The sequence below is a fragment of the Jaculus jaculus genome, chromosome 3, assembly GCF_020740685.1.
Source record: "Jaculus jaculus isolate mJacJac1 chromosome 3, mJacJac1.mat.Y.cur, whole genome shotgun sequence".
NCBI classification, from domain to species: Eukaryota; Metazoa; Chordata; class Mammalia; order Rodentia; family Dipodidae; genus Jaculus; species Jaculus jaculus.
This window is the reverse complement of record NC_059104.1, coordinates 50,730,620-50,756,591: the sequence shown is the minus strand read 5'-3', so window position 1 is coordinate 50,756,591 and position 25,972 is coordinate 50,730,620. Positions and strand designations below refer to the sequence as shown.

Below are 25,972 nucleotides of genomic sequence, written 5' to 3'. Positions count from 1 at the left end.
CACCATGCCTGATTAATGGATTTCTTGTAACTCTCCTGTTGAACAGTTTTTCCTCATGAAATTCATTCTTTCCTATAATCTTGTGATTGGGACTTATTTTCTTACTCCTCTAGATAGTATTCCTTTAAGTATCTTCTGCAGTGCTGGCTTGGTGGTCGGGAACTGAATTAGTTTATGCTTGTCTTAAAATGTCTGTACTTTTCTGTCAATTTTGAAAGATAGCTTTGCTGGATATAACACTCTTAGTTGGCAGTTATATACTTTCAAGGCTTGAAATACATTATTCTATGTTTTCTGGATTTGAAGATTGCTGACAAGGGATCTGATATTAATCTTTTTTTCTGCCTTTGTAAATGAATTAACTTTCTGTCTTGTAGCTTGTAATACTATTTCTTTGGCTTTACAATTTTAGTATATTGACTATAGCATATTATGAGGAGGTTCTTCTGTAGGCATGTCTGTTTAAGGCCTCTTGTTTCTTTGTCTGGATTTGGGATTTGTTTTTACTATAGTTTCATTAGGTAGATTCTCTTTGACTGTAACGCTTATCTTGTCTCCTTCTTCTGTCCATGATTGCTTTTTTTATTTTATTTTAGAGAGCGAGAGAGACAGACAGACAGAGGGAAAGACGGGGAGAGAGAGAGAGAGAGAGAGGGAGGGAGGGGGGATTGGTATGATGCCAGGGCCTCAGCCACTGCAGTTGAACTCCTGACACTTGTACCACCTAGTGGGCATGTGCAACCTTGCACTTGCCTCATGTTTGTATATCTGGTTCATGCTGGACCTGGAGAGTAGAACATGGGTCCTTAGGCTTTGCAGGCAAGCACTTTAACTGCTAAGCTTTCTCTCTAGATCAGGTATGATTACTTGATTGTGTCCCAGAGTTCTTGGACATTGTGGCCATGCTCATTTAGGTTTTTTCTTCTTTGTTGATGTTTGAGTGTAGTATTTTGTCAACCTTGCCTACGATCCATGCTATTATCCTGCTTGGTTAGTTCTGTTGGTGATGCTTTCTACTGTGTTTTTGAGATTTTTATTTTCAACCTTCTATTATTCTTTAGAATCTAAATTTCCTTGCTGTTTTTCTTTCTTTCATGTTACCAATTTTCTCATCTATTGATTTTGCTGAGCTTCCTCTTTGGGTCTTTGACTGAATCCATCTGCTTGTGTGAATCATCTTTCAGATCTTTCATCATTTTTACCAGAGTACTCTTGAAATCTTCATCTGGAATTTTACCTGTTTCATTGTCTTTGATATTAATTGAGGAGTTATGTTTTAAAGGAGTCATGTTGCCTTTCTTTGCTATGTCTCTTGTGTCTCTGCTGCTGTGATGTTTGCATCTGTTTGTTTAGATAGCTATTCTGGATTTTTCCACACTGCACAGTTTACACATTGGGGATTGTATTCTTCCTCACAGCAGCAGAGGGCAGCCTTAGTGAGCATCCTACTCAGGAAGGCTGAGCCCCCGCCCCACTGCTGGGAACTATGCAGTGGAGGCCATGTATAGTTGGCTTGTCTGAGCCTTAAAAAATTTTTTTTCCTGCTCTTGTCCAGTATCACTTCCTTTGTGGATTTCTAAGGCATTTCTTTCTTTTGTTCCTTGCAGCAGTCTAATTTTTCTTATTTTCTTTCTCCACTGGTTTTCACAGTGGCAGCATCTAAACCAGAAGTGAACTTTTTTCACAACTGAAATTAGTTGAAAATGTGTGCTTTTTTTGTAATTATTTAATCTAGATATTAATATAGATCAGAATAATTCCTGTGCAGGCAAAATACTGGTACATGTAGAATAGAAAACTATTGGTTAGAAGTCTTTTTTGCTTAAGAAATAAAGTGTATGTTTTACAGTTGCTTACATTTCTTTTTACTGAAATTGTGAATTAATTTTATATTCCTAGAAATATTTTACTTAAATAATTATGTGTTTGAAATATATGATTTTTATTTACTTATTTGAGAGAAAAAGAGAAGAGAAAGGGAGAGGGAGAGGTGGAGGAGAGAGAGAATGGGCATGCCAAGGCATCTACCCACTGAAATAAACTCCACATGCATGTGCCACCTTATACATCTGGCTTACGTGGAACCTGGGGAATTGAACCTGGGTCCTTTGGCTTTGTAGGCAAGTGCCTTGACTGTTAAGCCATCTCTCCAGCTGGATTATTTATTTTAAAAGTAACCATTTTCAGCTAAAGTATGATGTTACTTAAAAATCTATTATTGGAAATTGACATTTTTTAAATTTTATTTTTCTTAGTCCTATTTCACTGTCATTTCCCAGCTTTGTCCTAGTATTTTTGTTGTTGTTTGGTTGGTTTTTCAAGGTGGTGTCTCACTCTAGCTCAGGCTGACCTGGAATTCACTATGTAGTCTCAGGGTGGCCTCGAACTCACAGTGATCCTCCTACGTCTGCCTGCTGAGTCCTGAGATTAAAGGAATGTGCCACTATGCCTGAGCTTGTCCTAGTACTTTTTAACAAATATATTCATTATTTATTTACTTTAGAGAGAGAAAGAGGGAGACATAGAGTGGATATGGGCATGCAAACAAACTCCAGATGCATGTTCCACTTTATGCATCTGGCTTTATGTGGTATTGGGGACTTGAACCCGGTCATCAGGCTTTGCAAGCAAGTGCCTTCAATGGCACAGTCATCTCTCCAGCCCTTTCGTAGTATTTTGTTATATGAAACTTTTAACTATAGCCAATTAGTCTATTGATGTAGTTTTACCTTGATTGAAACTTGGCAAGGCAGGATGTGTCTTCTCTGGCATTCATTATATATAGCATTAGATTTCATTTTATTTTAATGAGCTAGGGAGATTATTTCTGTCAGTGCTTGCAGTGCAAGTATGCAGTCCCAGAACCCACACTTAAAAAAAAAAGTGAAGCCGGGCATGGTGGCACACGCCTTTAATCCCAGCACCCGAGAGGCAGAGGTAGGAGGATTGCTATGAGTTCGAGACCACCCTGAGACTCCATAGTGAATTCCAGGTCAGCCAAAAGAAAAAAAAAAAAAAATCAACCCACAAAATCAAAATGAGTGTGGTGGTGTATTTGTAATTACAGCACTGGCCAGATGTAGAGTAGGAATGTTCCTGGGGCTTTCTGACTAGCCATTCTACCCTAATTAGAAGTCTGCCAGTAAGAGGCATGTATCTAAAAAAATGTGGATGGCACCTGAGGGGAATGACTTTGAGCTTGTCCTCTGACCTGCACACACATGTACCCCACTCTTTCTCACACATACCCCACACATTTTGAAAGAAAATGTGAAATAAGTCAGTTGTTGAACTTCATGTAGTTAACTCTGGGGGATTTTATTCTTCATTGTGCCACAAGAGGGTGCACTTTAAAGTTGATGTGAATAGGAAGCATTCATGTGAACTGCTGCATTAACACTTGTCAAGTTGTTCATGTACCGGGGAGAGGAGGGTTTTATGTGAACGATTCATTCAGTTTTACTTGTGCTTTTCCTTATCACTATCTGAAAATGGATTCAGATATCTTTTTTAAATTGTTTATTAGCACATCTTGAAATTTTATCTTTATGTTCCAAAGTATAATTTTAGTCTTGACCTTAATTGATATTATCTTTATAAATCAGAAAGTATAACCATTAAGGAGAACAAAAATCCTGTAAATGAAAAGACAACCATGATTAGAATGTGACTTTTATTCTTTTGTTCCAACAGCTTGAAGGTCCATGTGTTCTACAAATTCAAAAAATTCGCAATGTTGCTGCACCAAAGGATAACGAGGAATCCCAGGCTGCACCGAGGATGCTGCGGCTGCAGATGACTGATGGTCACGTAAATTGTACAGCAGTAGAATTCAGTTATATTTCAAAAATCAGGTGATTGCTACTTTATATCACTTGTTAAAGAGAATTTAGTGTTACTCAAAAATAACTTCATTTTAAGAACTTAGAAAAGAAGAAATACACTCAAGTGCACATTTTAATTTTCACAAGAGATTATATATTTCATTTCTGTTTTGTTTGTCAAGAAAATAGTTAAGAATGAAGTTAGTTGCCCCTTATTTATTGTTAGTTATGCAAACAAATTTATATATTCTTTCATAAAGATTTCATAAAGATATTCTTTCATAAAGATTAATATTTTCATTTTTTCCCTTAAAGTTTTAGAATGTAATTTCATATCTTTAAATATGTGTTAATCTCTTCCTTATAGCCCAGTAACCAACTGTGGGTATAATAGTGTGTCCATGACACTTTAAGATTCACCCAGAGTTGTAGGCCAGTTCAGGAAGGGGTGTGTGTTCCCTGCTTCTTAAGATAAGGAAAAACTCACTAATGAACAACCTTCAAAATTCCTTTGGCTATTTTTTAAAGAGATCGTTAGAGACATGCCTGTTAAAATGGAGAAGAGAGTGAGAAGGAAGAGAAAGTGTTTAATCTTCACCATCCCTAGTACGCCAGCTTAAAGTCTGTTCTGCAAGGCAAGAGCTTTTATGGACATTTGTAGGCTTCCTTTTTTCTCTTCTGAGACATTTTACATGTGGTATTGTCTGCTTTAGGCACTTTGAACTTTTTTACAAAAGTGAAACTCCTAGACCATACTTTGTCCCCAGCAAGATTTTAGTCTCTGTATCATTTCGGTATTCTGATTGCTGGGACCAAACCCAGTCAGAAGCAACATGTGGAAGGAAAGGGTGTATTTACAGTTTGCAGTGCTAAGGGGTGTTTTACTGTGGTGGGACAGCATGGTGAGAACAGAAGGCTGAGTGTCACATGTTCACACTAGCAGGGAGAAAATGAAAAGCAGCTGAGTATAGCAAGCAGGGCTGGGCTGGGCTATATCATCCCAAGATCTGCTCTTAGTGACACACTTCCCCAGCCAGGTCCCATCTCCCAAAGGCCCCACAGCCTTCCTGGACAGTGCCACCACCTGAAGAAGAAGTGTACAAGCACAAGAGGCTATGGGGGACATTTAACATTTCAAACCATGGAAGCATTTCTCTCTGGAAGCCAATACATAGAGTTAGATTTGTTTTACAATAGCTCAAACCTAAAGACAAAGGTAAATAATTACTTTTTGGGAGTCTAGACAATTCCCAATTCCTCTACCTGGAGGAGCAGGAATGTGGCTTCAATGAGCAGTTTTGAGAAATGGAATACTGTATATTTCTCTGAAGTAAATGAAATCATAAGGTTAATCTAGAGTAGAAGGTTCTGCCTAGTACTCTCTAATGTCCACTTCTGCTGAATTTATTGTGGTTTGATACCTGAGAAAGTTATTTGCTTATTTATTTACCATTGAAGCAGCATCATAAAAATGATAGCTTACAAAACTGTCTACACATTTGAATAATTTGTAAAGTCTTTTAATGTTTGGTTTCTGGTTATCTTAGGACAGCGAAAAATTCTCTAGACAGAATAAACCCCATGAAATTAGGGGCTGCATTGCCCCAAATAGATACTGCATTTCTCTGAGCTCTTCTTCATAGTCTCTACCTCCTCCTGCCCCACTTAGTGGGTTGTTGTTTCTAATTACAATTAAGAAAGAATAATGCCTCCTTGGAGCACAAATTGGAAGCAATTGAACTGAAATATGCTATCTCAACAGAAGTCCTGAAGTCAGTTTAGTAAACATCATATAATTTTAGCCCAAATTTTCATTTATGGAAGTGAGATTAAAACTGAATCCAATGATACTCTATCAGTTGTCCATATAGTTCCATCTTCAAATTATCTGTTAAGGAAATTTTGGGAAGTGTTATTTAACATGAAAATTAGTTCATCTCCTGATATATCTTTTAGTCATAAAATTGTATCATTATATTTTAAAATTGTCTATAGTTTTCATCTTGTTTAAGGTCTTACTTAGTTCCCTGTCTTTCTAATTGCATATGCTCATGCATTCTCATGCATTTTCCAATTTTACCAGTTTTTAAGAAATTACAGGGTAATTACTCGATAAGTTTTAAATGCATTTTTTGTTTATTTATTTATTTGAGAGCGACAGACAGAGAAAGAGGCAGATAGAGAGAAATAGAGAGAATGGACACATCAGGGCCTCCAGCCACTGCAAACAAATTCTAGATGCATGCATCCCCTTGTGCATCTGGCTAACATGGGTCCTGAGGAATCGAGCCTTGAGCCGGGGCTCTTAGGCTTCACAGGCAAGTGCTTAACTGCTAAGCCATCTCTCCATCCCATTACTGGGTATTTTGAAGAACGCACATAGGTTATAGATGAATAATATATTTAGTAATGTCTTTGAAAGTAAAAAGTACAGCAGACTGGGGTGTTTGGTGTTTTCCTTTTTGATTCATCCTCAAATGGTGAAGTACAGAGTTATGGAAATTTGAATTTGCTGATTGCCTGGAATTAATGAAAACTTCTTAGTGTAGCTGTATTCAGTTGTTAATGACCTTGAAGACTGGCCATTTTTCTAGGTTTACTACATTTAACACAGAGCTCTCTACATAAGGGTTGTACATAGGCTACTCATGACCATTTGTTCAGCAAGTTTTGAGTTATTATGAAGAGTCCTTAAACTTTGGAATCTCAGAATAATTTTAATGTCTTCTTTGAAATTTCAGTGGCATATATTGTATCATCCATATTAGATATTCCAAATATACAATCTAGCCTCTTTATGGGCCCTTTGAAGCTTCATGAACCTATATATTCTTTTTAAAAATCTTACTATATCAGTTGGGTTATGATAGTCACTGTGGGGTAATGAAGGCCTCAGTCAGTCCCTATGGGATAGTGGGGGACCATGCCTTGGAGTATTCCTGCTCCCTCTGTGGCTCTTACAATCTTTCCATTCCTTCTTCCTCAACGTTTCTTGAGCCATGACAGGCCTGTTGGTAGTCTGTTTTAGTGTTGAGTTCTTTGTAGTCTCTGGATCTGCTTGCATAGGTTTTATTATTCTACCTGTCTGTGACCATCAACCTGGGACTGGTTGTTAGGCTTGCAGTAAAAGCAATATTCATGAAGTTACTTCCTCTGAATTTTCTCCTGGGCCCTGGCAGATTTGGTAGAAGTGGAAAGTCTCATGGTGGCCAGGTGTTTATCTTCTTGTCTTATCAGTGGATCTAGACTCTCCCCTGTTTTCTCTGCTATCTGTAAAATAAAACAGATTCCCTAACCAGGTGTGAGAGCAATTTGGGTTAAATGGGGTAAACAGAGTTGTTTGGGAAATTTTTGGTATGCCAGCCCACTCCTTCCTGACTCCAGGATTCTGACTTGGTTTCCAGTGCAAAACATGAGTTCCCTCACATTGAGCGGGCCTCCTGTCCAATCAGAGAACAAGTGGTTACCTATAAAGTCTACCTGCCGTGGGGGTGGGGAGGGAGGGAATTACCATGGGATATATTTTATAATCATGGAAAATGTTAATAAAAATTAAAAAAAAATAAAGTCTACCTGCCACTATTGCACAAGTATACATCTTGTCTGGCTGGTTAATTTCATAGTCTTCTGGGTCCCCTGCTTTTTCATGTTGTTGGAGAGTCCTGTTGGAGTTGCCACAGGACAACAATCACCAAGAACCTACATATTCTTATTTCTTTTCAGTAATGTTTATTGATTGTCTTCAAAAAAGATGTGATATTAATAAGCATGGATTTGATGTTGTATATATCAACATTTGATGTTTTAAAATGTGAATAATGAAGCCATTTTAGAATACTTTTCTAATTCATCCTACGTATTTTAGTGCAGGCTGTTTTAGGAGTCCCTTGTTCTGTGTGGCAAGAGGTGGGGTAGAGTTTGGTATATATGCTTTTACTTTAGAACAAACTGGTGTGATTAAATGAATTTATTCCTGTGTTTACTTTCTCCAAGTTGTATGAAGGGAAACATGTTGTTTTTATTTTTCTGTGGAAGGGGTCATAGTGTAAAGTTAGCCTCAGGTATGACAATTGTCTTATAGAAAAGTCCTTTAAAGTTAGTGTATAAGTTTTTTAACATTTCGTGCCAACAAAAAGACCATTTTAATGGATTTCTGCAGTTCATATGGGATCCTGGTTAGATTTCTTTCCCTGAATTAAAATTATTTTATAGCTATATTTTTGCCATCTATAACCAAAGCTGAGCAGAAAAAAAGAAAGACAAATATGTTTGTGTATCCTACAGTTAAGAAACTTATTTTAACACATCTTTGTGAGGTATGATTAATTATTGTTCACATTTGTTTTAAACTTGTTAAAACTCTGTCATTAAGCTGACAAAATGAGCATAATATATCTGGTTTTCCTGTATGGTAAAGTATTTATACTTTACAGCTAGTCTCCTGAAAAAAAAACAGTTTTGGTGTTTGTATCAGTTAAGATACCCAATCAGAAACAGCTTAAGGAAGGAAAAGGTTTATTTTTCAACTTCCAGATTTGAGGGTCATTTTATCTTTACAGAAAGCATGGCAGGACCAGGAAGTTGGCTCACATTGTCACATCAGGGAGGAAGTAGTGAGACCAAGAAAACTGGATATAACCTCAAGGCCTACTCCCCAGTGACATGCTTCCTTCAGTAAGGCTGCACCTCCTAAATGTCCACACCCTTGAACAGTGCCACTAGCTAGGAATCAGGTACTCAAACACAGGAGGATGTGAAAATCATTTACATTCAAACCATTGGAGTGTTAAGTGACCTTGATTAAGTCTGTAAGATTTAATTCTAGTTTTGAGGATGAGCTTCAGTGTATTTTTAACTTTATATTTTTCTTTTGTAATAGCCTGAACACACCACCTGGTACTAAGGTTAAGCTCTCAGGCATTGTTGACATAAAGAATGGATTCCTGCTCTTGAATGAAGCTAACACCACAGTGCTTGGTGGTGAAGTGGAACACCTTATTGACAAGTGGGAGTTACAGAGAGTAAGTGTAAAATAAGAACGGCTTCAGTGTTTAATGTTCCACAGGGTTTTTTAAAAAAAATTTTATTATTTCAGCTCTTATAGAGCTCATCTCATTAGTAAATAGTAGTAAAATTATAATATATAATTAAATTAAATTAAATTAAATATATAATAATATAATTCCAGGTCAGCCTGGATTGAGTGAGACACTACCTTGAAAAACAAAAACAACAAAATAATCCATTACTTCTTTGTGTCAGAATTATTAGGATGGATTGTGATGATCCTTAGAGAAGCTATATTCCATCTGTCTAAGCATATTCTTCTATAAAAGCACATATAAGTTCTAGTACTTACTACCTTTTATTCATACTTTTAAGTATCCTTCCTTATCTTACTACTAGTAACTTGGCAAGTTTAAAAGTTGAACTTGTTGATAAAAAAATCAGACCAACACATTAACATAATTTTCTTGCATTCTGGCCACTTGTAACCATTAAATCTGGTATATTTTTACAAGTAAACATTTATGTGTTAACCAGAATAGATAATATATGAAATGATGACTTGTGCTTTTATTCACTTTGGCAAATTGTTACAATATAGGTATAGTAATTTATGTAAAAATTATTGATGTTTTCTTTAAAAAAATCTGGAAAATTTTGTAGGAATGTTCTCTGTCCAAGCTAGCTTTCTCATTCTCTTATGAATATAGTGTGTGTACACCCCCCCCCACACACACACAGAGTTTAGGTATACTTTGATAGTACTGCTTGTTAAGGCATGATGATAAAAGTGTAAAAAAACCTTAAAAGAATTACAGTTTCTTATTTTACAGGATATTTTACATGTGTGTATGTGGTATGCATGTGTATGTATGTTCATATGTGTGAGGTGCGTGTGTGTACATGTATGTGGAATACAAAGGTTGATGTCAATATCTTATTGTTTCTTGTAAGATTTAATATTCTTTTCAGAGCAGTGGATTCCTGATGCCTTGTATATGTGGTTTCTATTTTATGTCTGATTTTTTTTCAGAGTTTATCAAAACACAATCGAAGTAATATTGGAACTGAAGGTGGACCACCTCCTTTTGTGCCCTTTGGACAGGTAATGATGGCATCTCTGTTAGCAGATGAATTCAATTCAGGACAGAGTATTGTTCATGAATGTGAGCTGTGCTTAGTTCTGTGCATAACTATTTATGTAGAGGTGATAGAGTTGTACTGAAATACGAAGTTCAAGGAATTTAGTAATTTTGCTGTTAACTCAAAGATTTGAGCAGTTCAGAGCCATATCCGAAGAACAACTTACAATTAATTAAAAGAGAGTAAGAGAAAGGATTTTTTAAAAAAGGAGACATTCAAATATATGGAAATAAAATATGCTGTAATCTTATTCAGGATTTTTATCCTTTGCCTCAATCCAAAACCTCACTTCAGCCAGGAAGTTCTTTTATTTCCAGTTGGTATTTTTCTTTTCAATCACAACCCTTCTTATACCCAAACTAAAGAATTTTGTATCTGTTCCTTATTTTCTATTCCCTGTCTGTGCGAAGTGCTGCCTTGTGAGGCAGCTCCTCGTGGGCCAGTACCATCTGTCTCTGGAGAGAATCTTGTTCACACAGTCTCACTTTGCCTTACTTTCCCCTCATGATGCCACTGAAATTTAATTACATTTGTTCCCTCATTTTCTTGGAGAATGCTGGCTATCAGCAAATGTGAGTTGGGAGATAAAAGTTGGAAACTGAAGTCTACATTTCAATAAGTTTTGTTTTGTGTATTTTTTAAAAAATTTTGGTAGAGTTCCGTTTGATTAGAAGATGCATGTGATAGAATTAGTTGATTTGCATACTCTTAAAAGTCTTTTATAAGCTCCACACAAATTAAATTAGTTATTTCTGTATCATGACTTTTTTGTTACTGTTTGTAATTTTAATTTTATTATTGACAACTTCTATACTTACAGACAATGAACCACTTCCCCTTCCCCACTTTGCCCTCACAACTCCACTTTCCATCATAGCCCCTCCCTCTCTCCATTAGTTTCTTTTTTATTTTGATGTCATCATCTTTTTCTCCTATTACGAGAGTCTTGTGAAGATAATGTTAGGCACTGCGAGGTCATGGATATCAAGGCCAATTTCTGTCTGGACAGTTGCATTGTAGGGAGTCGTATCCTTCCTTTGGCTCTTACATTCTTTCCACCATCTCTTCTGCCATGGACCCTGAGCCTTAGAGGGTGTGATAGAGATGTTTCAGTGCTGAATACCCTTCTGTCACTTCTTCTCAGCACTATGTTGCCTTTTGGGTCCTCCCAGTGGCCACTGTCATCTGAAAAGAGAAGGTTCTCTAACCACAAGTGAGAGTAGCAAGGTCACTGAGAAATCAAGGTGGGACTGAGCTGCTGTTGTTTTTTGAGGCAAGGTCTCACTCCAGTCCAAGCTGACCTGAAACTATCTCTTAGCCTCAGGCAGTCCTCATACTTTTGCTACACCTCCTACTTTAGCCTCCTGAATGCTGGGACTAAAGGTGTGTACCACCGTAACTGCTGGATTTCTTTCTTTTCTTTTCTTTTTTCTTTTTCTTTTTCTTTTTTTTTTTGGACTGATAGAATTTTTAAAAACATGTTTTTTTGGTATGCATGCTTTGGAATAATAGTTAAGGGGAAAGGAAATAGGAAGCTCTACAGTGTGGTTCATGCTAATGATATTATGCCTATAATAAATCCCCCAGAATGAAAAGAAAGTGAAAATGTTGTAGTAATTTATTCTTGAAAAGAATATATATTACTAAATTACATACATAGTTATAAAAATGACTTTGTTCTGACATATGTGATACTATTTCTTTCATAGATTATTTCAGATATAAAAATGGCTTCTTTCCTGTTCTTTCTTTCTTTATTTAATTTTTCTGGTTTTAAGAGGTAGGGTCTCAGTCTAGGCCAGGCTGACCTGGAATTCACTCTGTATTCTCAGGGTGGCCTCAAATTCATGGTACTCCTCCTGCCTCTGCCTCCTTAGTGCTGGGATTAAAGGCATGCACCATCATGCCTAGCTTTTGCTTTTTAATTTTTTAAAGTTGTTATTATTTATTTATTTATTACTTATTTAATGCTTTCCAGTATGAACATTATTGCATAGTGAACATACTTTCATCAGGTTGTACTCTTATATCCCCTCTCTCCTACACCCATTCACCTAGGGCCCTCTTCATTGTCGGGATAAAATTAAACATTGAATTACTTTTTAAATAGACACTTATTATTTAATTATTGTTTAAAATTTGAAGTATGTTTTATAAGTTTTTGAGGGTTAGGAAGTGTTGAAAGGTGTTGTTTCCATAATAATATTCATTTATATCTAAAATATTGGTTTAGACAGCAAACTGCAGTGGTGTCTGTGGATTAAAATAGATAATGCTGGCTGTGTTGATAATGATAATAGATATGAGGGGAGACATACTGTTTGTGTCACACATTAGTTTGACAGCATCCCTTCTCTTTTCTAATAGTGAGCTAGGAAAAGATTCATTTTAGAGGATTGTTACTTAATGGAGGTGAGAATTTAGGGATTATTGTTAGACAGTGGTGCTATTATTGAATTAAAAATATAAACAACAATGAATAAAACTTTACCTCCTGGTGAGTGCAGAGGCCATATTTTAGTGCCTGGCTTGTAAATTCAACCACCTTTTGTTACATGTTTTAAGTTATGGCCAGCTTAGATGTGGATATTGTGGGGTGATGTGGAAATTGAGCTGTCAATCATCAAATCAGATTCACCTAATTTGGGTAGTCTAGAGATATAACTAAAATTATTTTATTACCCTAAGTGAAATGAAGATCTCTTGGTCCAGTGTGTGTTCTAGCATGTGGTCTGGTGCAGATGACTGCATTTTGTATAGCTTTCTAATTTCACTTACTGGTTATGTTACATTAAAAATTACTTTTGGGCTGGAGAGATGGCTTAGTGGTTGAGGCATTTGTTCAACTCTCCAGGACCCACCTAAGGCAGATACATGGGGGAGGTCACATGCATCTGGAGTTCATTTGTAGTGGCTAAAGGCCCTAGTTCACCATTCTCTCCATCTTTCTCTCTGTCTCTCTCTCTCTCTCTCTCTCTCTGACTGTTTCTCTCTCAAATAAATAAATAAAATATGTTTAAAAAAATTACTTGTAAGTTAGTTTTCTGCCTGTTTTATAAGTCTATGGGTAGAATTTTATTTATTGTGCACTCAGCTATTACAATGGATGGATTCACTTCTTTTTAAGAAATAAACCTTCTATTTAAAACTTTAGTCTCTTTTGTAATTACTGAATTATTTTTATTTATTTTTCCAGAAATGTTCATCTCATGCCCAAGTAGATAGCAGAGAGCTTGATAGAAGAAAGACTTTGCAAGTCTCAATGCCAGCTAAATCTACAAATGACAATGATGAATTTGAAAAACAAAGGACAGCTGCTATTGCAGAAGTTGCGAAGAGCAAAGAAGTAAGGAGTTCATTTTTATAGTTTCTCACATTCTCTTCAAATTACTCAGTCATGATGATGTTTTCACATAAGATAACTAATACCAAATCTCTTTACATTATTCTACATGTCATTTTATGGTGTTTTAAGCTTATACGTTTTATTTATATGTTTTATTTTGTTTTTCCAAATCTCCTTGGCAATTAAATTTTTCTTGCTATCAAGTCACCTTTCTGTTCCTCTATTTCCCTTTCCTCTTAATAACTGAACAACTGAATACAGTGCTTTTTTTTTTTTAATTATAAAAGGAGGACTACTGTTATCCATTGAGGTTTTACTACTTTTTCAGAATAATTTGCCCTTATTATAAATGCTTCTGAGGAGTAACAACTTCTGTGGGATGAGTAAAAAACAGAAGATATAATTGGGTTAAAATTAACATTTTTGGGCTGGAGAGATAGCTTAGCCTTTAAGCGCTTGCCTGTGAAGCCTAAGGACCCCGGTTCGAGGCTCGGCTCCCCAGGACCCACGTTAGCCAGATGCACAAGGGGGCGCATGTGTCTGGAGTTTGTTTGCAGTGGCTGGAGGCCCTGGTGTGCCCATTCTCTCTCCCTCTCTCTATCTGCCTCCTTCTGTCCCTCTCTGTCTCTCGCAAATAAATAAACAAAAATAATTTTTTTAAATTAACATTTTTGTCAGTTTTCTTTATTTATAGCAAAAATGTTTGTTTTTTGGATTATATCTATACTTATAAACACATATACACATAAATGTCTCCATCTGACACTATGGTTAGCCAAAGATTCTCTTTGTTTTGAATTCCTTGGTAACTTGGCATAGGTGTTTTCTCTGTATTTATTGATCCTTAGAGTTTGATAGTGAATTTCAGTTTCTGAGTTAGTTATTTGGACTGACTTTTCTTAATGATTAAAATTGAAATAGCTTCCTTTTTTTCAAAATGGGTAATGAAGCCTAGTGAATAATTACTTTCTTATTTACTTTATTTTTATTTTTATTTTTTATTTTATTTTTATTTGAGAGCGACAGACACAGAGAGAAAGACAGATAGAGGGAGAAAGAGAGAATGGGCGTGCCAGGGCTTCCAGCCTCTGCGTGCGCCCCCTTGTGCATCTGGCTAACGTAGGACCTGGGGAACGAGCCTCGAACCGGGGTCCTTAGGCTTCATAGGCAAGCGCTTAACCACTAAACCATCTCCCCAGCCCTCTTATTTACTTTTTGAAGTTTAAGTTGAAGACTGCCTGAAACTTGGTTGGTCTTTCCAGTATTTTTGTATGGTTAGTCTAGGGTAGGGCTCTAGAATCAGTGGCCTTGAAGCCTATCTTGATGACAACCTGGAATTGAAAACTTAGTATGGGAACAGTAGTGCTATCTGCCATGGGTGGTATGGGAATTAAAATTGCTCATGCCTAAAACATTTAGGACTATTAGTACTATTCATGTCACTACCTACCACTGCTTGTTTCAGATCATGACACTCTTCACGCAGAGCTCTTGCTAACCAAAACTATTGCACTTTTGCAATAAGTCCTTTACTTTAAGGCACCTTAAAAAGACAACACTTGATTTAAATATGTTTACATAGTTATATGAAATATACTTAGTTTTCCCCTAATAGATAGTATAATTGTGACATTTTAGAAGACATTGGTGTGTGTGTGTGTGTGTGTGTGTGTGTGTGTGTGTGTGTGTCTGAGGAGTAACAACTTCTGCTAAACAGCCATGAAAAGAAAATCTGAAAATTTGTATTTTATCTTATTTTTTAATTCACAAAATGGAAAGAAAATGATAAGGACATGGGCATACCCAGGAAATGGAACTGTTTCATTGACACCCAAAGAAAAATCACTTTTGGAGTTACGGAATATAAACTGCAGAAATGTATACAATTTGGAAGAGGTTAGGCTACAGACTCATTTAACAAAGTGTAATAGCTATTTGTTTGGGAGTATTTGCCTTGTGCAATAATACTCAAGTAGTAGCATAATTTATTCCTATTGTTGATGCTATTAAGTCCTCAAGAGGTAGGTTTTTCTCATCTCTCTTTTAAGGATGACAACCTGAGCTCAATGGAAGGTAAAAGCTGAGTGATTTGCCTGAGGATAGGAGATAGTAAGTGGCTGAGCCAAGACCAGTTCAAACAAGACTTGTCTAGCTAGTCCACAGCCTACATGTTTAGCTATGCCAGTCTCCCATCTAATGAGCTTTGCATTGCATTCATGTAAGCCACAGGTATATTTTGACAGTTAAACAAATAATAACCATGAAGATACTGTTTTTGCTGAAATTCTGCAAGGCAGAGATTGAACACTGTATATTAGTCAGGGTTCTCTAGAGGAACAGAACTGCTAGAATGAATTATTTTTAAAAGGCAATTTATTGGATTAGTTTAGGGTAGTCCAATAGCAGTTGCAGGCCGGAGATTCACGGAACCTGGTAGCTGCTCAGTCCACGTGGCTAGATGCCTCAGAAGTCCTGATCCGTCACTGCACATGGCACTGGAAGGCCTGGAGGCTTCCTGAGAAGCCTCTGGGTTTAGATGCATGTGGGTCTTCAGTCTGCGCTGGTCTTCAATCCACGCTGGAAGGCAGCAAGCAGGTCTGGCAGCCTAGTGGAAGAAAGGGGCTCTTTTTACCCAGAGCTTCCTATGAAGTTCCCCTCTGAGCGGGGCATCGCTTTGGGGGAAGGGCTCACTCAGGGGGAAGGACTTCCTCCTTCAGTTAGTTAATCCTTCCTGGAAGCAAGCTGGGAGACCCACCTGAAAGGGATTTCTGTGGATTACTAAACAGATCACAATATCTGGTTGTTAAAGTTACTTTTCTAATATTGAATGAAATTTAAATAAGATGGTATATCAGCTACCTCCTAGAAATATAAAATGTAGTCCACTAATATACCTCTAACATGATTTTCCCATGCTTTTTCAGTTGTGGATTTGTATCTTTACACATTCGTGATCTTTTTGTTCTTTTTAAAATTATTTTAAAAAGTGTGTGTGTGTGTGTGTGTGTGTGTGTGTGTGTGTGTGCGTGCGCGCGCTTGCTTGCATGTGCCTGAGGCCAAGGTCTGTTGCCTGCTGTAAAGCAACATCAGAAACTTGTGCCACTTTTTATGTATGGCTTTATGTGGGTGGCTGGAGGAGTTGAACCTGGCTCAGCAGGTTTTGCAAGTAAACACTTTTAACCATTGATCTATATTTTCAGCCCCTCAATTGTTTTGAAAGGCCAAAAAATGAGATTAAATCAAATTAAAAATTTACCTGCACATATAGTCATTCAAATATATCAGCAAATGCAGAATATAGATTCAGGCATTTATATGTAGTTTGTAAGAAATGATGCAAGGAACGTAAATGATGGATTAATAAGAGTTGTAATCCACTGTTCATATCATCTTATTTGTTTACATACTGAGATTATAGAATGAAATATGAGGCATTGACATACTTTAGTTGATTCTTACCACAGTCTAATATCTTGCTTAGGATAACTTTGCATGTAGCTGGCTACATTGACATACTTACTTATTTATTTTTTGTTTTTTTGAAGTAAGGTCTTGCTCTAGCTGAAGCTGGCCAGGAATTCACTATGTAGTCTCAGGCTGGCCTCGAACTCACAGCAGTCCTCCTACCTCTGCCTCCCAAGTACTGGGATTAAAGGTGTGCACCATGCCTGGCACTATATTCTCCTCCCTCCCTCCCTCCCTTCCTCTGGGTGTGCTAAGGCCTCTTGCCACTGCAAACAAACTCCTGACTCTCTACTTTGTACATTTGGCTTTATAGGGCTATTGAGGAATCATACCTGGCCTGGTAGGCTTTGCAAGCAAGCTTTTAACTGATGAACCATCTCTCCAGTTTTATAGCTGTACTTAGAATGCAGATTTAAAACATCATTCAGATATTTTGACCCTAGAATCTTTTTTTTTTTTTTTTTTTTGGTTTTTCTAGGTAGGGTCTCCCTCTAGCCCAGGCTGACCTGGAATTCACTATGGAGTCTCAGGGTTGCCTCGAACTCACGGCAATCCTCCTACCTCTGCTTCCCGAGTGCTGGGATTAAAGGCATGTGCCACCATGCCTGGCCCTAGAATCATTTTGATGGCACACATATATACATACATACATGAATGATGGTTTCCATATTGTATATTATGTCATTGGTTTGGCCTAGGTTCTAGTGACTTGATTATAATTTGGTGATTTGCCCTACCTTGTGAAAAGAAGATATAATGGATATTAGATGTCTGTGATATATGCTATTATTAAAAGATTAGTTATTTTATACATGTGGAAATAATTGAGGTTTGAGTGATGGCTCAGTGAAGATTCTTACTCTGTAAGCCTGCCAGTCTGAGTTCTATCCTTAGTACTCACATAAATCCAGATGCAAAATGATATCTTCAATTCCAACAGGCCTATGGCATTGGGAGGTGGAGAAGCTTGCAGGCCAGCTAGACTAGTCTTCCCAGTGGCAAATGAATAAATAAATAGTAAAAAAGGAACCCTGTCTCAAACAAGGTGGAAGGAGAGGACTGACATCCTGAGACTGTCCTCTGTCTGCCACATATGCACTGTGGCACTTGCATTCCCATACACACACACACACACACACACACACACACACACACACACACACACTTTCCTTTACTTAGTTTTGCCAGCTTTAAATAGTATTTAAGTTTTTATAACTGTTTAAAAATACTGTTTGCTTACATCTGTCTTATCTAAAGACCAAGACATTTGGAGGAGGTGGAGGTGGTGCCAGAAGCAATCTTAATATGGGCTCCAGTGGTAACCGAAACAGGGAAGCTTTACAGAAAGAAAAGTCTTCCAAACTGGAGGGGAAACATGAAGGTGTCTACAGAGAACTGGTAAGGGTGAAGAATTAGCCACAAAGCTCATATTCCAATTTTAAAGCATTTTCAACCTTTCTCCTTTCTTTGCATTTTGGAGGGTTATTTTACCCGTTATATTTTCTTTATTGGATGGAGAAGTATTGCTGGTATTCCATTTATTGCTTTGATTTTTTTTCATGAGGTAATTTTCTCTCAGCTATATTTTCAAGAAGCTTATTATGGTATAACATAAGATTTTATTTTATTTATTTTGCATTTTCAGTGGTATTTGCCAAGTTAGGCACAACCCCATCTATTATTAGATTCATCCTTGACCATTCATATAGAAAAGGAGCCAAGTTCAGAATGTTGCATTAGTGTATTTTTTCCTGGCTATGCAATAAAATTTTGAATTAAAAGAAAGTGTATCATTAAAAATGTACACTTAGTTTTATTTAAGATGGTGAACATAGCTTTCTTTTCATTCTTTACAGGTTGATGAGAAGGCACTGAAGCACATAACAGAAATGGGATTCAGTAAAGAGGCATCGAGGCAAGCTCTTATGGATAATGGCAACAACTTAGAAGCAGCGTTGAATGTGCTTCTTAACAGCAGTAAACAGAAACCTGTTCTAGGTCCTCCACCTCGAGGTATAATTCATATGCCAGACAGTGTTGTTTGCTTTCCAGAGCAAGACATGGTATGACACAAGCTGGGCTGTATGGCTGTGAGGGCTGTAACTTTGTGTAACACAGTGATAAATACAAGAAGCATGAGGTTTTTAGCTTTGGAGGTGCTTACAGGTTAATTATTTTGAGTCTTTCTGTGAGACTAATGAAGCAGAGTTGTTATGAGTAATAGGGGAAAATATGGTATAAAGTAACTGGTTGTATTACTTATTTCTACAACTTGCAACCTTTATAAAAGACAGCCTGTGAACTTTCTAAAATTAAGCAATAACTTTGCATAGGTTTTTTTTATTTTTTTTCCATGTATATAATGTATTTTGATCTTTTCCTCCCAATTACTCTCTCTTATTCCCTTCCCTCTTCTGTTAATATCTACTTCCCTGTTAATCCCCATCTTACTTTCATGCTCACCCTCCCCACCAGAGCTAAATTATGGTTACTTGTTTGATCATGAGTGCAAGGTTATTTGCTGAGGAATGGCCACCTTATCCAGTGGCTACAGTGCTGATGAGCCTGACTCCCCCTTTCCCAACAACAAGCAGCTGCTATTAGGTTGTCTGGGTCTGAGGCCTCATGTAGCCTTTCTCCATCAATAATGAAGTATTAATAAGCTTAATCTTGTGCTGGAAACCTCAGCTGCTGTGAGTTCATGAGTGTCATGGCATGCGTATCCAGATAACAGCAATTTGTATCCTTCCTCCTTATCGTACTGCTCTTGCATTCTCTCTGCCCCATCTTCCATGAGGTTTCCTGAACCTTGGAAAGATGGTTAAATGTCTTGTTTGAAGCTGAGTACTTAGTAATCACTTATTCTTAATGATTTTGCCAGCTATTCATTTCTGCATTAGTCATTACTCATTGTAGCAAGAAAATTCTATGATTGAGGCTGCAAGCAGTGCTAATCTATGGGAACAAATACAGATATTAGGGCCAGGCGTGGTGGCGCATGCCTTTAATTCCAGCACTTGGGAAGTAGAGGTAGGAGGACTGCTGCAAGTTTGAGGCTAGCCTGGGACTACATAAAGGTCAGCCTGGGCTAGAGTGAGACCTTACCTCAAAATACCAAATACACACACACATATATACACATACATATATATAATACACACACACACACACATACACACATGCACATACATACATACATACATACATATAATGTTTAATTTATATAATATTTATATTATTATATTATATTAGAAGGTAAGTTTGACCTGCTGTCTGTTTAACATAACTACACTAGTGGCTTACCCCACTAGGGCCTATGCTTCTAGCCATAGGTTTTTCTATTGTATCAATGGTCATATCTTGCCTGGCAGGTCATTTGTGGAATACACAGGATTGATAATTGAGTAGAACTGTTTTTTAACTTGTTTAAATCTTTAGCCATTGCATGGTCAAAAGTATTAAGATAATTTTGATGAACCAGCTCAATTATCTGGATAGATTATATAAAGGAATGCAAGTATTGCTTAATATAATAATTTAAAAACTTTTTAATATAATAGAAGTAGAATACATTGAAATATGCGAGAAGAAATATATATGTAATCTAACTTACAAAGATTGCTGGTTATGTTTTAGTGTGTTTTCTCCTTTTACTTTACCACTTACTATATATGCATATGCATGCATTTAAACTTTAAGGCAGAGGAAAAGGCAGGGGTCGAGTAAGATCTGAAGAGGAAGAGGACCTAGGAAATGCCAGACCTTCAGCGCCAAGCACGTTATTTGACTTCTTGGAATCCAAGATGGGGACGTTGAATGTGGAAGGTAAGCTAACTTCAATTTCTTTTTTTTTTTTTAACATAATATCTCTTTTTACAAGACCAAGTTCTAATTGGAATTGTACAAAATGACCTAATAAATCAACTGATAATATGAGCCTATATTCTGATTCTGAATGTTTGTTTAGAAATTTAAGTAGTGCATTTCCTATCACCAAAACTTCCCCAACTCTTTCTAGTTGACAACAGGTTTAACAGTGTGAAGTAATGGAAAATGTGTTGCATATTCTTTCATAATATATATTTGTGAAGTTGGTCTGTCTTCTTTACGTATTGTTACATCTTGTGTGAAAATGTTCTGTGGGGAATATGCCTCACAATGTAATATGTTTTTTCACATGACATACTTTAATAAGAAATGTAAGTACAAAAGAGAAATAAATGTTAAAAATATATCATTTTATGAATATAGATATGTTAAGTGTTTTATAAAATAATAAGCTTTTACTATATGATTCCAAAGATTAAGGATTAAATTCAGCTTTTCTTTTAAACTCATTTTTTTAAAAATTTTTGTTGTTGTTGTTCATTTTTTATTTGTTTATTTGAGAGCGACAGTCATAGAGAGAAAGACAGATAGAGGGAGAGAGAGAGAATGCGCGCGCCAGGGCTTCCAGCCACTGCAAACGAACTCCAGACGCGTGCGCCCCCTTGTGCATCTGGCTAACGTGGGACCTGGGGAACCTAGCCTCGAACCGGGGTCCTTAGGCTTCACAGGCAAGCGCTTAACTGCTAAGCCATCTCGCCAGCCCTAAACTCATTTTTTAAATCAACCAAATAAGTATGGGAGTAAAATGCTTTTCTTTCAAAATTTAAATGGCCAAATAGAATGTAAAACCAGAGCTCATTTGCTAGATTATATAGAAAAAGAATTGTATTGTTTGAGAAAATAAATGTTCGATATAGATAAGATTTGTAGACAGTGGCAGGGAACAGCAGTATTTTCTTGGTCACAAAGACTGATGTATTAGTGTTATGTTGTAACAAGTTATCACAGTCTGCAGCTTGAAACTATGCAGGTTTATTATCAAAGATCTACATGTCACTGGGCGTGGTGATGCACACCTTTAATCCTAGTACTAGGGAGGCAGAGGTAGGAGGATTGCCATGAGTTTGAGGCCACCCTGAGACTACATAGTGAATTCCAGGTCAGCCTTGGCTAGAGTGAGACCCTATGTCAAAAAATAAATAAAATAAAATAAAAGATCCTATGTGCCTATGTGTCTGACTTTAGTTGAGGCTTTGACTAGCCTGAAGCTCCAGGGCCGCTTATAAGCTCTCTGGTTTTTAGCAGTTCAGTGCCTTGTTAATGTAAGACTGATTTTTAAAAAATGTTTTTTATTTTTATTTATTTGAGAGAGAGGAAGAGGCTGAGAGAGGGAGAGAAAGAGAGAGACAATTGAGCATGCCAGGGCATTTAGTCACTGAAAACAAACTCCAGATGCATGTGCCATCTTGTGCATCTGGTTTATGTGGGTTATGGGGAATTGAGAGAGGGAAAGAGGGAGGGAGGGAGGGAGGGAGGGAAGGAGAGAGAAAGAGAGAGAGAGAGAGAGAGAAAAATAGGCATGCCAGGGCTTGCACTACAAACGAACTCCAGATGCATCTGGCTTATGTGGGTACTGGGGAATCAAACTGAGGTCCTTTGGCTTTGCAGGCAAGCACCTTAATGGCTAGGCTATCTCTCCAGCCCTAGAGCCAACATTTTTCAAGATCAGGCTTCATCCCACCCTCTCCAGGGTCCTTCTTTTCAGGCACTACTACCATATTCCTGTTGAGGGTTATATCTTTCAGTCAGCCTTCAAGGAGAACGGTTTCTGTGGTACCAGTTCATTTTGGATTTAGTTTTGTGTTTATTTCCACCCAACCTCCTATTCCCCTCACAACTCAAGACCTTCCATCTCTCTTGTCTAGCCGTCAAGTTGCCTATCCTGTATGCCTGCAACTCAAGCTAATTCAGGTTAAGAACCACATATGAGTGAAAATGTGTGGTATTTGTCTTTTTGTTAATGTGTGTGTTAGCTGAGTGTGATCTTTTCTAAGTCCATCCACTTTCCTACAAATTTCCTTGTATCGTTTCTTCTTACTGCTTAGTATAATTCTGTTGTGTACATGTAGCACAACTTTATTATCCATTCATCCATTGATAGGCACCTGGGTTGATTCCAGTTCTTACCTATTATGAATTAAGCAGCTATAAACATAGATGAGCAAATATCTTGGTAGTGAAGCATGGAGCATTTAAGTTAAATGCCCAGTAAGGGAATAACTGGGTCTATTGGTAGTTTATATTCATCTTTTTCAGGAATCTCCATATTGATTCCCACAGTGGTTGTACAAGTTTACATATCCACCAACAGTGAATGAAGGTTCCTTTTTCCCTTGCCAACATTTGTTGCCATTTGATTTTTTTTTTGTTGTTTTTATTTTTTTTGCGGTAGGGTCTCACTCTAGCCCAGGCTGACCTGGAATTTACTATGGAGTCTCAGGGTGGCCTCGAACTCATGGCAGTCCTCCTACCTCTGCCTCCCAAGTGCTGGGATTAAAGGCGTGCGCCACCACACCCAACTCATTTGATTTTTTTTGAATGATTGCCATTCTTACTGGGGTAAGGTGGAATCTCATAGTTGTTTTAATTTGCATTTCCCTGATGGGTAGGCATGTTGTACATTTTCTTAACTGTAGACTGCCTTCATTGTGCCCTATAAGTTTTGTTAAGTTGCATTTTTTTTTTACTTTATTTTTAAAAAAATGATTTTATTTTTATTTATTTACTAGAGACAGAGAGGGAGATAGAGAGAGAGAGAGAGAGAGATTGAGAAAGTGAATGGGCACATCAAGGCCTCTTGCCACTGCAGACAAACTCCTGATGCCCGTGCCACCATGTGCATCTGTCTTACTTGGGACCTGAAGAATTGAACTTGGGTCCTTAGGCTTTGCAGGCATATACCTTAACTGCTAAGTCATCTCTCCAGCCCAAGTTGTGTTTTTATTATCATTCAGTTTTAGAAATTTTACAGTTTGTTTTTTTTAAATTTCTTCTACAGCCCTTTCATTATTTAAAAGTGTATTGTTCAGTTTCCAGGAGCTGGTGGAATTCCTGATGTGATTCCTGTTAATTTCTGGCTTTGCAGCACTGTGATCTGATATGATGCAGGAAGTTATGTCAGTTTTCTTGAATTTATGAAGGCATGCTTTATGGCCTAACATATGATCTGTTTTGGAGAAGGTTCTGTGTATTCTGTAGAATTGGGGTGGAATGTTCTGTAGATGTCCATTAGGTCTAGTTCATCTGTGGTGTTGTTGAGCTCTATTATTTCTCTGTTGATTTTCTGCTTGAATGATCTGTCTGTTGATGATAGTGGAGTATTAAAGTCCCCGACTGTGATCGTTTTGGTATTTACTTTTTTTTGTTGTTGTCAAATAGGTTTTGTTTTATAAACTGTGTTTGGTGCATACACATTTATGATTGTGATGTATTCTTGTTGGATAATTCCCTTGACGAGTAAGGAATACCCTCCTTTGTCTTTTTTGATTATTTTTGGTTTGAAATGTACTTTATCAGATATAGCAGTACTTGCTTGTTTCATATTTCCATTGCTTGGAATATCATTTTCCATCCTTTTACCTTGAGGAGGTATTTGTCTTTAGTGGTGAGGTGGGTTTTTTGAAGACAGTAGATAGAAGGGTTCATTTTTCTGATCCTTCCTGTTAACTTGGTTTTTGATGGGTGAGTTAAGACCATTAATATTTAAGGTTATAACTGTAAGGTTTAATTTAATCCCTGCCATGATGCAGTGCTTTATGGAGTTTGATGCTTTCTTCTTCTTTTTTTTTTTTTTTTTTTTTTGAGCATTGTCTAGTTTTGGTTATTGTGATCTTCTTTTTTTGATTAAATTTTTATTTTATTTCATTTATTTGAGAGAGAGAGAGAGAAAAGAAGAGGCCGATTGAGAATGGGTGTGCCAGGGCTTCTAGCTATTGCAAATAAACTCCAGATGCATGTATGACATTGTGCATGTGGCTTATATGGTACTAGGGATTTGAACCTAAGTCCTTAGGCTTCGTAGGAAAGCACCATATCTGCTAAACTGTCTGTCCGGCCCATGATCTTCTTGTAAGCTCTTGAGATTGGTTGTTTGACTGTTCTATGTGGAGTATTCCCTGGAGTATTCTCTGTGGGCTTGGTTTTGTGTTCATATAATCATAGAGTTTACTTTTTTCATGGAAAGTTTTCCTTTCACCATCTATTATGAGGGATACTTACACTATGTCCAGTAATTTGGGTTGAAGCCATAGTTTTTTTAGACTTTGACATGTTCCATTCCAGGCCCTTCTGTCTTTGAGGGTTTCATTTGATAAATCTGAGGTAATTCTGATGGGATTGCTTTCTATGTAGTGAGCTGTTTCTCTCTTGCTGCTTTTAGCACTCTCTTTGTTTTCGTTGTTAAGAGGTTTTAACTATGATGTTCCTTGGAGAGTTTCTTCTTTGATCCTTTTTCTTTGGAGTTCTGTAATCTTCTTGTATGTGGACAGGCCTCTCTTTTGTGAGATTGGGAGAATTTTCCTCAATAATTTGTTGAATATGTTCTCTATGTCTCTGGCTTGGATTTCTTCCCCTTCTGGTATACCCATGATTTGGGTATTGGTCATTTTTGGCTATCACACAGTTCCTTATATTCTCTTTGCATGATTTTCTGAACTTAGCAAAGGTTTTGGGCTCCTGATAATTTCTTCTGTCTTTTCTTCTAGTGCAGAGGTTTTGTCTTCAATATGAGTGACTATTAGTGGGGGGAGGAGGGGTTCCAGATGGGTTTTTAAAAGCCCGATTTTTGTTTTCTATTGTGTTATTTTGCATCGTGTATATCTCTTCTGTGAAGAATGATTTTAGTTTGAGGTCTGGATCTATTCTTGCATTTCAACATGTCTTTGTTAAACTTCATCATTTGGTAAGTAAGATCCTATTTCTCTTGATTTATCTTCAATTCATTAATTCACTTATCTCTCCTTTGAGGCTTCTTTGATTTTTTTTTTCACTTAAGCCTAGTGACAAAAGCTGAGTGCTCTAAGAGACGGTTCTGCTCAATTTCATTTGTGCAATTGTTGTTTTTTAAAAAAAATTGTTTATTTTTATTTATTTACTTGAGAGCAGCAGAAAGAGAGAGAGAGAGGCAGGTAGAGAGAGAGAAAGAGAGAGAGAGAGAGAGAGAGAGAGAGAGAGAATGGGCACGCCAGGGCCTCCAGCCACTGTAAATGAACTCCAGACGTGTGCACCCCCTTGTGCATCTGGCTAATGTGGGTCCTGGGTATTGGAGCCTTGAACCGGGGTCCTTAGGCTTCACAGGCAA

At 37.2% G+C, this 25,972-nt stretch overlaps 1 protein-coding gene across 4 annotated transcripts in view; it reads left to right on the top strand.

Annotated features, from left to right (window-relative positions):
* Positions 1 to 25,972, top strand: part of Tdrd3 (tudor domain containing 3) — a 206,771-nt gene that overhangs the window by 109,326 nt on the left and 71,473 nt on the right. For all 4 annotated transcript variants that reach the window (XM_045145435.1, XM_045145433.1, XM_045145436.1 and 1 more), the window contains exons 4-10: positions 3,694 to 3,854; positions 8,704 to 8,845; positions 9,865 to 9,936; positions 13,171 to 13,320; positions 18,043 to 18,183; positions 18,642 to 18,798; positions 20,485 to 20,610. In XM_045145435.1, the coding sequence (XP_045001370.1) occupies positions 3,694 to 3,854; positions 8,704 to 8,845; positions 9,865 to 9,936; positions 13,171 to 13,320; positions 18,043 to 18,183; positions 18,642 to 18,798; positions 20,485 to 20,610 (949 nt within the window). The remainder of the gene's footprint in view (positions 1 to 3,693; positions 3,855 to 8,703; positions 8,846 to 9,864; positions 9,937 to 13,170; positions 13,321 to 18,042; positions 18,184 to 18,641; positions 18,799 to 20,484; positions 20,611 to 25,972) is intronic.